The following is a 15,477-nucleotide window of genomic DNA, read 5'->3' as shown; positions in this document are numbered from 1 at the left end:
CAGGACTTATGCTTTCCCCCACATCCATACCCATACCCAAATGTCCCAAGCCCCATATGGATTCATGCTAGGTATCCAGGAAAACACACCATGACTTTCCCAGAAGGTTGTAGGACACATATTCTTTGGTCATCTCTGGCTGCAGAATCCAGGAAGGGGAAGGACCTATTTGACCTGAATTATCAGGATAACTCTGCATCCTTTTAAACTTTGCTCTGGCCTCAAACCCCGAGCCCACAGATACTTTTCTGAATAACGTTTTGTTAAGCTTTTGGTGGAAGGGCATATCTGTGGGTAGTTTTTACAGGGACATCAGAGAATCCCAGAGCTGATCTCATGCCTCTGTCTCTCTATCTTCCTCTTCATTTAGGTGGGGGGCTCTGTGGTACCTTCTGTGGAGGGCTGCTGCAAGACATGTGAGTATCCCAGCTTCTTCCATGACTCCAAAGGCCCCCCCGGGACAGGGTAGCACAGTGCTGGGGGGAGTTTCTTGGATCCCTGGCAGGATCCTTCTCTTCCTGCCTGGAGGCCCTCATGTGAGACGACAGGAAAATCGTGATTGCTTAGGTGTGATTGCGATAATGTTTTATGTGTCACATCCTTATTTTTAGAGGTGACATTTGTCATCCTGGGCATTTGTTAGAGCCAGATTTGTGCTTCTCATTAGAGAATCAATCAATCAATCAAGCAAGCAAGCAAGCATCCATTACATGTCTCCTGTGGGCCAGGCACTGTCCTGGGCACTGGGGATACAAAGACAATAGATGAAACAGTCCCAACTATCAATGAGCTATTATTGTAACAAAGGAGATGCTTAGATCTTTGAGAATAAAAGCAAAGTAGTTGGGGAGGAAGGCCATTAGTGGAAGGAGAGGGGCACCACAGGATATTTGGAAAGACTTTATGCAGAAGATGGTGTCTGAGCTGCATCTTAAAGGGAAAAAGAAATTCTATGAGGAGGAGATAAGGAAGGCAGGCATCTCGGGCATGGGCTGGAGGGGTTGGATCACTAGTGCAAAGGTCCAGAGACTGGAAATAGAGTATGAGTGAGAGGCAGAAAGGCCAATTGGGCTGGATCCCAGAGTATACGTAGGTGACTAATGTCCAATGAAGCTGAAATAGGTCAGCCTTCGTCGCCAGGAGCTCAGGAACCTGTTGTGTCAGCTGGAGGAGTCTTTGAACTTTTTTCCATGGTCATCTGATACAAAGGAAGGGAAAGAATACTCACTCTGGAATCAAGATGAGGGTTCAAATCCCATTTCTACTACTGTGTAATCTTGGGCAAATCACTGAATCTCCCTGACCCTCGGTTTCTTCATCCACAAAATGGAAGGGGTTAGAGTTGGACTAGATGGCCTCCAAGGTCTTGCTCCAAGTTTATGATTCTGTACCTCACAGGCTGGCTCCCAAAGCATGCACATGTGCACCCCTGTAGTGCTGGCTTCCTCTTATCCACCCAGAGCCTAAAAAGTGCTTCTTGCTGAACAGCCCCAGATAGAACTGCATTCTCTAGGCCCAGAGCCACTCAAAGTTAAGGACTATTAGGACATCCACCCCCTTTCATCTGGACTTCCCTAGAAAGATTAAGACAAATGGGTTAATTAGATTTAATGCAGTTCAACAAAACCTTATTTTGATTGGAGGAAACAGAGTTTGAGTGAATTGGTTGAGTCTCCTCTGGCCAAGGAGTGGCAGAACAACCCTAAATTTCCTGACTTCAAATCCAGTGGTCTTTGCCTTTGGTCTAGCTGTGGGATGTCCCCTTGCTGGACATCCACTCCGTTGCCCTGTTCCCATCTCCTGTCCTTCCTTTATAGACTAAAGTGCAGCACTGAGAGTTTCAGGACTCACCACCAAGCCCCAGATATATCACCTGCTAGTTCTTGTCCTTCAGATGGGGATGATGTGGAGTCGGACCCTGGAAGCTGTGAGGGGCAGGGGACAGTCATGCAGAGTTTGAGGGTCCCAGTGCATGACAGCTAAGTGTCTAAGAAACTCCACCTTCCCTTTCCTTACCCCTCTCTTGCCCCAGGAGGGACAGGAAATCTGGGTGGTTTGGTCAAACTTGTATGGCTTCTCTTACCTTTCTCCAGGTAAGGAGGATGGGAGGTCCTGTAAGAAGGTGACTGTCCGAATGACCATCCGGAAGAGTGACTGCCGAAGCAACACGCCCGTGCGTAGGGTGCTGGGGAAAGAGGGGGAGAGCCTGGGGTCAGGAGCAGGCTGGGTCAGAGCATCTCCTTTGGCTTGGTTGGGGAGAGAGAGGCCAGGATGGGAGGAGGAGAGTCTGGGGATGGGCTGGGATGAGTTATCCTGGAGGAGAGCTGGCAGCTTCCCCGGCCTCCCACCCCTACTCTCTGCCACAGGTGAACATTGTGAGCTGTGATGGGAAGTGCCCCTCTGCAAGCATCTACAACTACAACATCAACACGTATGCTCGTTTCTGTAAGTGCTGCCGGGAGATGGGGCTGCAGCGGCGCTCTGTGCAGCTCTTTTGTACAGGAAATACCTCTTGGGTGCCTTACACCATCCAGGAGCCCACAGACTGTGCCTGCCAGTGGTTCTGAGACCTTTCTTCCAAGGAAGAGCTGGCGACTGGCCCTTCCCCTCCCTCTTCCTCCAACTTCCTTGATCCTTCAAGAGTCAGAGGGATGTTTTCCTGACTCCTGCCCCTTCCTTGCACCCTTGTAGGGTGAGGGGCCCGTATCCCCCAGACTCACAGGAATCCCTGGTCATGGAGAGCTTGGCAGCAAATGTGCTCTAGGGGTCAGGAAAGCCAATCTCAGACAGTGAGCAGAGTCATCACAGAAAGCTTTTTCCCTCCCTGCCTCCTGCCAGAGATATCGTCTTGTACAGTTCGACTACAGATTAGGGCAGAGGCAAGGGGGTGGATTCCCACTCTTGGAGCAGCAGAAGACCTTCAGTTCACTCTTGTTAGAGATAAACATAATAAAGAAGCTGGGAAATGGGCCACCTCTGGCGCTTTGCTCTTTTAACTAGAGAGGGACATGGATGACAGGATTCCTTTGGGGCACGAAGGCTTTAGTTTATCCGTTAACATCTTAGTTATGAGAATGAGTAGGTTTAGCGGTATCAAATGGCCCAGGGAGGTTGAAAAGTGGTAGGAGAGGAAGCTTCTGTCCTTGGAGGGGTCCTACAAGGACAGGATACCTGCTGGCTGAGTTGATTAAATGGTCCAGAACTCCTTTCATCTTGAGGAAATCCTGCCTGATTCTCAGCAATGGGCATTTTATCAAGGGAAGATTTCAAGACTAGTCATGTATGTTATTTACCAGGTAGAACCCTTCCCTGATGCATTGTAGCCTGGTAGAAGCTGGTGGCCTTCTTCATGGTTTAATGGGGTAGCTTAATGAGAGAAAGAAATGATTTGTTCTTTAGGGCACTCCAATTAGACCAAAATTGTCTAACTCAAAAGCAGCCCATCACCCTCAGAGGCAATTTTTCTCCCTCACAATGCCTCAGAATGTTCCCTCTGGGGGTTTTACTAACAAGCTACTCTTGATCTTGGCCTTCAAATGAACCTTCCAGCCTCACACTTTCAGGTGTGAGACTACAGAGATGTTTTGAAGAGAAATCCAGCACCAAGGGAGACGGGGTTCCCAGTCTCCTCCATTTGTAGAATCTCTAGCTCTGCAAGGCCTTAGAGCATATTTTCCTCAGTGAAACAGACTTCAAGATATAATGTTGGAAGATGACAACACTTCTAGCTTACTTGTTGCATGAGCATTTGGCCCAGAGTCCATTGCTGAGCCTAAGGATGCCTTACCTAGAAGTAGCCTGGCAAGCTTGATGCTAGGCTAGAGGGGCTTGGGCTTTTGTTCCTCCTCCCGTGCCTACCCTATGCTTCCAGCCCCTTGTCCAACCTGGGGAGGGCTAAACTGCTGGCAAGCCCATATGAAGAGGACCTGAAAGTTGCCCTTTCAAGTTTCCCTGGAGGTCTTTCCTAGAGCCCTGGAGATGCCTACTATTGAGGAAGGGGCCACTCCAGGTTAAAAGGAAGACAGGTATTTTTGCCACTCCCAAATGATGAAATCCGTGTCATTCTTCTGTATCCAATAAATGCCAAGAAGAAAGCTGAGAAGCATATTAGTGGATGCCAAATTGTCTTTGGAAATGACTTGGTTTGGGGAATGTAGCAGAACTCAGTCATGGCACCATTTTGGAGGGTGGGGCCAACTTAGTATTATTTAACGAAGGCTTCTTTCCTTCCTTCCATCTAATCCAACATCCTCACTTTATAGATAAGGGACCAGGCCCAGCGAAGGTTAAAGATTTGCTCAAAGGCACACAGATCATGAGTGGCAGAATCAGGATTCAAACCTGGCAGTGGGTAAAGTGTGGTGCCTGGGTTGGTTGACAACCTTTGACAATGGTGTGTGGAGAAGCTAATGTGGAAATAGGGGGTAGTTCTGGCTATTGTACTCAGGGTAGACAGTTGGGGAAAGTTAAACAAGATGACCTCCAAGGTCCTTTCTAGCTCCAGCTTTATTGGGCAATGGCTCAGAAAACTGATTTGGGATAAGGAAGAGTGTGGAAGGAAAGAACGTACACCACGGTGCACATGGGATAGGGGTGTGTGGTCCAGTATCTAAATATGTACCAGAAGCTTATCTTTCACATTCTACCTTTGGGGCATTTACTGTTGGGTGGCTATTCTCTCTGGACTCAAGATGTGGGTCTAGTTGGTTCCTGGGGGACTGTGCTTCCATCTCTATAATACAACCCTAAAGAACTGGTCTTTTTTGGAAAGAAAATGGACCTTGGGTCATTGAAGCGCCGACTCTTCTTAGGTGGATGCTAAGGAGCTATTAGAGACTCTAGCCTAACAATCACCAATAAAGACCTGGGTTTTCCTAGAAAGGGCTGTACACTTGGGGTTGCTAGAAAGGTCAGTCAGACCTGCCTGGTCTGAATAACTCATGGGCAAAATCCAGATTTTTGCTCCTCCTAGTTCCATGTTGCTTTTCTGGCTGAGGTCATGTACATCGTTTTCTGCTGGTACCATCGCAGATACTAAGATAACTAACTGTTATCCTTCAAGAAGAGAGGATCCTGGAACTCTCCAACACTTGACATTGTCTAGGAAGTCTCTTTTTCTTTACTGGGGAGACTGTGGTTGGGTTTTCAGCCACTTGGTGGGCCATGATTCTGCTCTAGGCTCCCTCTCCAAGGCTGCTATTTTTAGATCCCAGGATGAGGAAGGGCAGTGGAAGCTGGGACTTTTGAACTCTTGCTCTCTTTTACATACAAATGTGTGGCTTTAATCCCTGGTAGCCTAAAGCAGTCAAAACATTCCCAAATACTGAGGCTGAGCTACTCATCCTCACTGAGGTATGAATGGGTGGACAAATATTTGAGATAATCTCAGTAATAAAAATAACTGGCATTTATACAGCATTTTATGGTTTGCAAATCAAAGAGACAAATATTATCTCTTGTTTTATTATTAGCCTCATTTTATAGTTAAAGAAATTGAGGCAGATGATATGGATGACATGGATTTGTCCAAGGTCACAGAGCTACTAAATATCTGAGGTCTTCCTGATTCCAGGTCCACTGCTCTAATAATAATTATAATTAATAACGTATATAGCACTTAGGATGCTCCAGGCACTGTGCTAAGTGCTTTATAATTATGATTTCATTTGATCTTCACAACAACCCTAGGAAGTAGGTGTAATGATTATCCTCATTTTGCAGATGAGAAAACTGAGGCAAACGGCAGTCAAGTGACTTATCCAGGGTCACATAGCTAGTAAGTGTCTGAGGCTAGATTTGAACTCAGATCCTTCTGACTCCAAATCCAATACTCTTGATCATAAAGTGTCCTTAGGGGACTGCCCTATATAAACAATGCTCTTTTACCTAGCAAGTAGCATGGTAGTAACAGATTAGAAGTGAATTTGACCTGGATCCAAAACCCAGCTCTGCTACGTGGTGCCTGTGCCACTTGAACAGTCTTCTCTCTGAATCTCATTTTTCTCATCTGCAAAACAAAGAAATTATCTTAAATGTTCTAAAAGGTCTCTTTCAGCCTCAAAAGGTTCAATGTTCACTGAATGAATGGGTAGGGGAGGTAGGGAACTCTTAGAAGTGGGATGAGAACCTTTAGAAAGGACTCTGTGCCCCACACCACATCTTGCCTCTTCTTAAATGTAGCCCCTGCAAACTCCAGAAAAGCCTCCAAAAAGGCATCATGGGTGTGGATGGCCAGGATTTCCCCAAAGCTGGGGGGGGGGCGGGGAGGGGGCAGTGATTGATAGACCCTTCCCTCAGGCTCTCCCCTTGCTACCAGGTCCTCTGATCTGTCCACTAGCCTAATCCCTAATGTCCAAACTGAAAAGGGACTCCAGTGGTTATTTGGCTCAACCTTATTACATTGGAGAAAAGCTGATAATCTAAACAAGACTACCTTGGTGAAAATCAGGATGTTTGTGGTCTGATTCTACCGAGAATTTGCTGAGTGATATCTCCAAGTGCATGTTCCATATCTCAGCCTCAGTTTCCTCGTCTGGGGGATGGGAGGTGGGGGGAGGGTTGGACAATCAGCCTGTCAGGGCCCCTGAACCCTGAGAAGATGGGAATCTATGATTGGTCAGGGGACGTGCTTCTCCAAGGTAACCACAAATGATAAATTGATCTAGGCTGAGGACCCAGGCTTCCCCGCTCCGGGCACTGGAATTCCCTTCTGGAAAAGGGCGAAACCTCCCGTGACATGTTTTACAAACACGAGGGACCTTTAGCTTGCAGAACAATCCCATTCTCCTCAGTGCCGTTTCAGGTTCCCACTCTGATTTTCTGGGCTTAATCCTCTTCCTGTGGAAATCAGTAACGACATTGTGATAGAATGATTCACGTTCAAGGTCAAACCAGAGCAAATCGGAGGCGACATGCTGACTTTCCTTCCCCCAACCCGCTACTCCCCCTCTTGAAAGAGGATCCCCTGAAAAATGTGTAAAAGCCAAGGAAGGGTGTTAACTCTTGCCTGCCCTCAGCTTTGTTCTACTGACCAGTGGTGGGGAGGGACAGGAATGAGGAGAGGGAGGGAAGGAGCTCCATAGATCCAGCCCCTTCCCCTGAGCTTTGGGGGGTAATTTAGGGAGGTGGAGATCCCCCACCACCCCATCACCGACACTCCCCAGGACCTTCTCTGCAGCCAGCCCATTCTAGCCAACCTTTGCAGGGAGTCATAATAATAATGGCTAGTATTTCCCTAAGCACTGTAAGGTTGGCAAACTATTCACAGACTGGCCACAGGGGATTCACACAACAATCCTAGCTTCTGTTTCACTGAAGAGGAAACTGAGGCTGAGAAGGGGTTAATCACACATTAGGACATGTCTGAGGTGGGATTATAAACTCAGATTGTATTCATTCTACCTACAGGACCACCTAAGTGGCATCCATTATTTTTGGTCATTCAGGAAGGCTTTAGTGCCAGGGGAACACCTGAGGACTTAGCAGCTGCTACGTTAATGGGATTGGTTGATAAACAGCTTCCATAAAGGGGAAACAAAGCACAGATCTGGATGCGGAGGAGGGCCAGGGAGAGCCAAGCTGGGACGCTGATATTTGGCAGGGGTGATGGGGTGGTGGAGCATCCCTCAGCTTCGCCATCTTTCTGCCCTGAATGAAGGTGGACTGACTGGAATCTGATCTGGAGCCAGTAGGATTAATGCCACCTTAGGGGCACGTCTCTCTCCCCACCCCCCCCACACACACACCTGCTGAGTCCTGCCTTCCACCATGGCTCTGGACAGGGAGGGGTTACTTGTTGTTGATAGGGCAGGCAGTCTTCCCCCAGCCCCAACCCCACTAGCCTGTGGCAGTTAATCCCCACCAAGAGGAGAGCATGCCTGCCACGGCACAGCTGTCTCAGGAACCCGATGGGGTTGAGGGAAGAATGGGGCCCAAAGGAATGGGATTCTCCATCCCTTCCCCCTCCTAAGCTTACAAGTACAGAGATCCTGGCAGGATGGGGAGGGAGCTGTTCAGGGACCTCAAACCTGCCAAAATTCAGGTCTCCTGGGAGTGGTTGGAAAGTACCCTGGATTGAAGCATCAGCAGGTTGGAGTTCTGAGCCTTGGTTCTATTCGTCAATAACTATAAGACTTGGGGCAAGCCATTTGCCTTCTCTGGGCCTCAGTTTCTTTACCTGTAAAATGGCAGGGTTAGACTAGATGGGCTTCTGAGGTCCCTTCCAGCCCCACAAGTTATGCGTTTGCCTACCACACTGCTAACTTCTCTCCTCTCCACCTTTGCTACCCTGTCCCAGCTCTGGTCCTCTCCTCCAACCAGAATTCCCTTTTTCTCATCCTGTATGAATATTCATTCCTGACCTGGCTGATGCCAACTCCTACCCCCATCCCTCCTTTCCTCTACTTCTATATATCTATTGTTCAGCCATTCAGTTGTATCTGATTCTTCATCATCCTATTTTGGATTTTCTTGGCAGATATAATGGAGCGGTTTGCAATTTCCTTCTTCAGCTCATTTTAGAGATGAGAAAACTGAGGCAAACAGGGTTAAATGACTTGCCCTAGGTCCTGAAGCCTAGCAAGTGTCTGAGGCCAGATTTGAACACAGGAAGATCAGTCTTCCTGACTGGTGCTATATCCACTGTGTCACCTAGCTGCCCCTATATATTTGGCTCATTACTAAAAGTCCAGTGCAATAAGTCACCTCCTCCATGAAGTCTTCCCTGCCCACCTCTGTCTCCAGGGCCCTCCCCTGCCCTTGAACCCTTAGGCCTTCACTTGATTTTTAGCCTGCATTTACTATCAGCATAAGCTATCATTTTGCATGGATGCCTTGCCTCTCTATGAGTGTTTTACCTTTACCTCCCAAAGGAGCTATACTGACTTGGAATCAGGGATATAAACCTGCAAGGGATCTCAGCAGCCTATTAGAGGTGAGGAAACTGAGGCTTAATAAGGTTTAGTAACTTATCCAAAGTCATGGAGATAGTAAGCTCCCTGAGAAGTAGGATTCGAACTTGGGACCTCTGACTTCTGATATTTTCAACCTACTGAACAGTGCTAAAGCGCACAGGGTAGGAGATGAGGAAATCCATAACTGGAATGTTCTCCAAGCCCTATAGGAGAATTTAGAGGCCTCACTGAGGAGCCCTAGAAAGGATCCCTCCTTTATGCAGCATCCACATCCCCAAACCTCAATGAAGCCTGAGAAAGGGTTAACAGTGAAGCAGCTGAAGGGAGAAGGCAGGCTAGCGGGTGGGCCCTCTCCTCCCCCTTCTCTCTGCAGCCCCCTCAGCTGATGTGTATCGGTTACGGCCAGCTGTCCCTCCCCATGTCGGCCAGCGCCCATCCTGCCAGGCCGATGAGGCGGGAAAAGCTACCTGGCCCTCTGCCTGCTTGCCTGGCACAGAGGTAGCCAGGCCTTTGAGCCCATCACCCCGTCGCAGCTGTCCAAAGGTGGCCAGGGAGAATGGTGTCGACAGTTACTGGAAGCTGTTGTCCTGCCACCTGAAAGGGTCCAGCAAAGGCTGTTAGATCTCTTCCTGACCCACATTGCATGGTGCCTGGCATTCTTTAATGCCTCCAACATACCCATCCCAACTAGACTGAGAGCGCCCGAAGAATATTCAAAGCTGTCTCTGGTGTTCCCAGCACAAGCTGGGTGGCTGCTAGGGATTCCTTCTACTTGGTGTGAAGAAAAGAAGGCTGAACCTTTACTCAAGAGAAGTCTGGATTGGAATTGTGCTTCTGGGACTTCCATTTCCTCATCTGCAAAATGGACGTAATAATAATATCTGTAGGGAAACAGTGACTTAGAGATGGTTGTTGTGTAAAGACTTTGCAAACTTGGCAGTGTAATATAAATGGAATATAATGGAGTAATAGTAGTGTAATATAAATGGCAACAGGAGCATTTCTATGGTACTTAAGATATACAAAATACACACAATAAATAATGGCCATCCTCATTTTATATAGGGGGAAGCTGAGGCTGAGAAGCAAAGCAACCCTGCCTAGGTCATACAGCTAGTCAGTGACAGAGACAGAACTTATAAATGGTGGGTCTCCTGACTCCCAAACCAGTATAAATGTTTGTTGAATGAATGAACCCATGACAGCTATTTTCTTCAAGCACAATGAAGATTTGGTACAAAGTGGAGATGAGCTGTTCTCCACATCTGAGAAGGAGCGAAGAGGAAATTATCTTTAATTAAAACAGGACAGATTGTGGTCAGATGCAAGAAAGAACTTTGTTGCTGTGAGAGGCTCAAACATGAGAGTGAGTGAGAAGAGGAACATCTGTCAGTCTTCAACTCCGGACATGTCAAAGAAGAAAACAAAACTGATTTGGGGGCAGCTGGGTGGCTCAGTGGCTTGCAAGCCAGGCTCTTGAGTTTAAATCTGCAAGCCAGGCTCTTGAGTTTAAATCTGGCCTTAGACACTTCCTAGTTGTATGACCTTGGACAAGTCATTTAACCCCCACTGCCTAGCCCTTACTGCTCTTCTGCCTTGGAACCAATACACAGTATTGATTCTAAGACAGAAGGTAAGGGTTTTGAAAAAAAGCAAGCAAAACTGATTTGCCCTAGATGGTTTAGATCAGTGATTCCCAAAGTGGGCACCACCGCCCCCTGGTGGATGCTGCAGCGATCCAGGGAGGTGGTGATGGCCACAGGTGCATTTGAGGACAGTGAATAACTGTAAGGGGGCAGTGATAGTATGTGACAAGGGGTGCTAAGTAATGATTTTTCTGGAAAGGGGGTGGTAGGCCAAAAAAGTTTGGGAACCACTGGTTTAGATCATGGACCACAAATCCAGGCCCTGAAGGCTGCATCAAAATGTTTGATGGCCCATTATTCAGAATTTTGCTCTTTTGATCAGTTAAGGATGGAACTTAGGAAGGGAAACATAGATTTAAGCAGTAGTGGTATGTCTGACTTCAAACTGTGTGGCTACAGCTGAAAGCACTCAGTGTCCCCAGGAGGGGAGAGGGAGTAGGGTGACTTTGTTCATCACCCCAGCCTCAGGAGGGTGCCTGCTCAGGCTCTTCAGGGCAGGCACTGAAAGAATCATCACATGGGTCCTACTCATTGCCGGTGATGAGTTTCATGTCTGTGCTCCCTTCAGCTCACTACAGTGATCCTGTACTAAGGCCAGCTTTGGACTGAGGTGGTGAGGGGATTGTTTGGCTGGATCCCAGGGCCATTCAGAGAGGAGACAAGCCCTTTTCAAGTCCTAGTTCTGGGGTCCAGCCTTTGTCATGTATCATGACTCACCCACAGCATTCCAGATAGTCCAGTCCTTCATCCCATCTTATATATACAAACAAACTAGGTTGAGATCTCAGTCATTTTGACCACATTGACCCATCTGGGGTGAAGAGATCTAGTGGTTTTTTTTTTCTGGTAAGGATACACACCAGAGGAATTCTGGACTGAGCTCAGTCTGGCTCTTCAGAGTCAATCATTATATTTTCTTTCCTTTTTAAAAATTTTAAACCTGACCTTCTGTCTTAATTTTTTAAAAATAAAACCTTTACCTTCAGTCTTAGAATCAATACTGTGTACTGGTTCTAAGGTAGAAAAATGATAAAGACTAGGCAATTGGCATTAAATGACTTGCCCAGGGTCACACAGCTAGGAAGTATCTGAGGCCATATTTGAATGCAGGACCTTCTGTTTCCAGGCCTGGCTCTGCTGAGGTATCTAGCTTCCCTTAAATTGTTCAATTTTTAAAGTAATCATTTACAACCTGGAAATCAGCAAATGACAAATCGGGGTTTGAGTGATTGTTTGCTTCAACTGTCTAGATGAAAGTGATGGAGAGAAATGTTAATAATGCCGAATAAATTTAAATATGTGTTGTATGTACATCTCTCCCTGCTGGACACCTAGTTGTTAAATATTTACCAGCACACCAATGTATCAGCCCGTGTTTTTCAATACAGTCTTCGGCATTCAGGACAGGCAGCCTCTTTTTCTCTTGGCTTTCCCTTTTGCTACCTGCTCACTTGCCATAAAACAAACAACCCAAAAGATTATCCTGCTTCTCCCTTTAGTCAATTCTTTCATCCTTTTCTGGATGGCCCTGAAAACTGTCCAGTACAAACAATTCTACCCCCAGGCTTTACTAACACATCACCACTCTCTCGTGGGAGGCTTTGGTACTGCAGGCTTCATAGGCCACCTTTTCTAAAATTAACTGCTGAGCAAGCTATGAACCTTCCTCTTCCTCCCTCCACACTACCACCAGCACCCCTTCCCAGGCTTCCAAGAAGGCAGTGGCATAAAACATAGGGTAGAACCATCATTCCTACCTCTCCCAATAAGTGGGATTCTGAGAATACCAGATGGCACCTGGGGAAGTTCTCAGTCTTCGCTGGTCTCTGTTCCCACTCCTCGTTCACTTGTTTAGTCTTCCTGACCAAAACTCTTTTAGAAGAGAGAGTTGAAGCTACCATTTTTTTATTCATATCCTCCCCACGCCCCCCCCCATTTTATAGATGAGAAAAATGAAGCCCTGAAAAAACTGTGCATTACCCAGAGATCCCATAACTAGATTTTGAACTCAGGTCTTTCACTTAAATCAGTACCCCCTCTTTTACAAGTGAGAAACCCAATTCGTTTATTCATTAGATGGAGATTCTTCCTAGCTGTGTGATCCTGGGCAAGTCACTAGCCCTTGCCACTCTTCTATTTTTTATTTGCTACTAGACCAAAAATAAGGGTTAAAAAAACCAACTTGAATTTGTCCTTATTGTTTCCTCCATTAGAATTAGAATGTAATGTGGATAGAAATTATTTTATTCATTGCATCTATATAACCAGTGTTTAGGCCAATGTCTGGCAAATAGTAGGCACTTAATACCTGTTTAGTGATCACTTGATACAAATATGTGTTATATCACTCAAAATTGTGTGGACCTGAGCCATAGGTTGCTCATGGACAGAGTCCTTTCTTCTCTAAGATGAGCCAATTGAGCAGATGTGAACTTCTGGACTTGGTCATCATGGCAGCAGCTTTGGAATCAAAATCTCTGGGTTAAAATCTCAGGGCTGCTATTTACTAGCCGTGTGACCTTCGATAATTACTTAGCCTCTTGGAGTCTTGATAAAATGAATAAAATCTGTAAAATGAATTGGGTCAGGCTAGATGGTCTTTGAGGTCTCTTCCAGCAGGGTGTACCCTGGGTGGGGGTGGCTCTTCTTCAGGATGTATAAAACAGTCTTTTCCCTCAGGAGTCCACAAAATGTAGGTTCCTTAAGGGCATGGGCTATTCTTTTTGTCTTTATATACCTTGTACTAAACATATCTATATCTATATCTATATCTATATCTATATCTATATCTATATCTATATCTATATCTATATCTATATATGCCAGATCTCATCCTGGAAAGAAAACTTCCCCCTATCAAAGTGGATCAATACCTTCTCTGCTATTTGATAAGTTTAGAGAGAGTCGCTTGGGACACTTAGAGATTAAGTGGCTTACCCAGGATCACATTGTATTTGCCAGAGAAAGAACTTGAGCTCAAATCTTCCTAGTTCCTAGGCCACCTCCCAATCCACTACACCACTTGGTACTTCATAAATGATTTTTGAATTTAGTGAAATTGAATTGAATTTAAAACTTCTTCAGCCTCAACTACCTCATTTGTCAATTCAGTATCTATTGAGCCCTTAGTATGTGAGGATCCTCTTTTGGAGACAATACATCAGCTCCTTGCATTTGTACAGTGTTTGACAGTCTGGTAATATCATTGACAATAATCCACATTTATATAATGCTTTAGAGTTATAAAAGTGCTTTCATATCCATTATCCCACCGGAATCTCACAACACCCTTGAGGGAGATAGGGCAAGAGTTATTATTCCCATTTTACAGATGCAGAAACTGAGGTTTGGAGAGATGAGGTGACTTTCTCGCCTTTACCCAGCTAGAAAGGGATGGTGGTAGATCCAAACCTTAGACCCTTTGAACCTTGGTATGATACACTTTCCATTCTATAAGGTTTCCTCTTGAAAAAGGGTGCTGGAATAGATCAGAATGTGTCAACTTCAACTCTACTCTGTCAGGTAGTGTATCAACCTTCTTTCTGTAACTTCAGTTGTGGGGATGGGCAGCCACTGAGAGAGTGGGAGTCAAAATGGAAAGGACAGAATTCAGGGAGAAAGAGAAAGGGCTGCCACATTTACAGTTGTAGGTTTTTCAGAGGAACCTTGGGTAATAAAAGTCTTATGAATGTTTAAAATAAAAACCTGCAAAGTTTTTTTTTATATTTTAAACAATTTCTTATTTTTTGAAAATAAAAACATTGTGAAGTTGCAACGGGACACAGTGAACTAGAAATGTTGAACTAAATTATTTAGATATCAACTCAAGGGCAACTACGTGACTCAGTGGATAGAGAGCCATCAGGCCTGGAGATGGGAGGTCCTGGGTTTAAATCTGGCTTTAGAACACACTTCCTAGCTGTGTGACCCTGGACAAGTTACTTAACCCCAGTTGTCTAGCTCTTCCTGCTTTTCTGCCTTGAAACCAAAACTTGGTATCAATTCCAAGACAAAAAGTAAGAGTTAAAAAAACAAAAAGTCGCCATCACAATATAGTAGAAAAAGTGCTGACTTGGAAAGAGAAGACCTGACTTAAAATCTCACTGCTTTTGGGCAAGTCACTTGATTTTTCTGTGCTTAGTTTTGTCATTGAAAAATGGTAGCATTGGATTCATTAGTACTTTTTAACTCTAAATCTATGATTCTCTGAACCTAAGTTGTTTAAACTTTCTGTAACTCATTTCTGCCATCTATGAAATAAATAGCCCCTAATGTCTCTTCTCTTTCTGCATCTATTACCCCAAGACTGGTTTCTGTAGCACCTTTGGCATGGGTAGCCCATCCTTTGTGGACAGATGGGCAACTGTATGATCTCCAGAAAGCCTTGTCACCTCTAGGATTTCTAGATACTGGGATTCTACAATTGACAGCCTCTTGAGGGGGCAGCTGAGTAGCTCAGTGGATGGAGAGCCAGGCCTAGAGACAGGAGGTTCTAGGTTGAAATCCGGCCTCAGACACTTCCCAGCTGTGTGACCCTGGGCAAGTCACTTAACCCCCATTGCCTAGCCCTTACCACTCTTCTGTCTTGGAACCAATACACAATATTGTATGCAAAACAAAATTTTGTAAACATTCTTTCATTCAATTCATTGATAAAAATGATTGAACAGCTTAGGACCAAGGAAAGATAGCTATCTGGGGCATCCTCTTAGGGCCACCCTCCTGAGTAAAATCTATATATTAAGACCTACTCTTTGGATTTGATCATTCAACTAGCTGAGAATCTACTTAATTATATCATCACTTGGGCCATCTCCTTTCCTCAAGGACAGCATGAGAGAATCTGTTAAACATTTTGCTAAAACCTAGACTCTCTAACCATGTCTGTTGCCTTCCCTTTAATTAATTTAATCAGTGTA

General features: G+C 45.5%; 1 protein-coding gene across 1 annotated transcript in view; it reads left to right on the top strand.

Annotated features, from left to right (window-relative positions):
- The window catches only part of OTOG (otogelin), a 112,924-nt gene extending 108,835 nt beyond the window's left edge, over positions 1 to 4,089 (top strand). Inside the window, exons 55-57 of the mRNA XM_044681807.1 lie at positions 371 to 416; positions 2,094 to 2,173; positions 2,367 to 4,089. Coding sequence (XP_044537742.1) covers positions 371 to 416; positions 2,094 to 2,173; positions 2,367 to 2,567 — 327 coding nt within the window. The 3' untranslated portion in view covers positions 2,568 to 4,089. The remainder of the gene's footprint in view (positions 1 to 370; positions 417 to 2,093; positions 2,174 to 2,366) is intronic.
- The last annotated feature ends 11,388 nt before the right edge of the window (positions 4,090 to 15,477 follow it).

The sequence above is a fragment of the Gracilinanus agilis genome, chromosome 6, assembly GCF_016433145.1.
Source record: "Gracilinanus agilis isolate LMUSP501 chromosome 6, AgileGrace, whole genome shotgun sequence".
Lineage (NCBI taxonomy): Eukaryota > Metazoa > Chordata > Mammalia > Didelphimorphia > Didelphidae > Gracilinanus > Gracilinanus agilis.
This window is presented reverse-complemented; position numbering and strand designations above follow the sequence as displayed.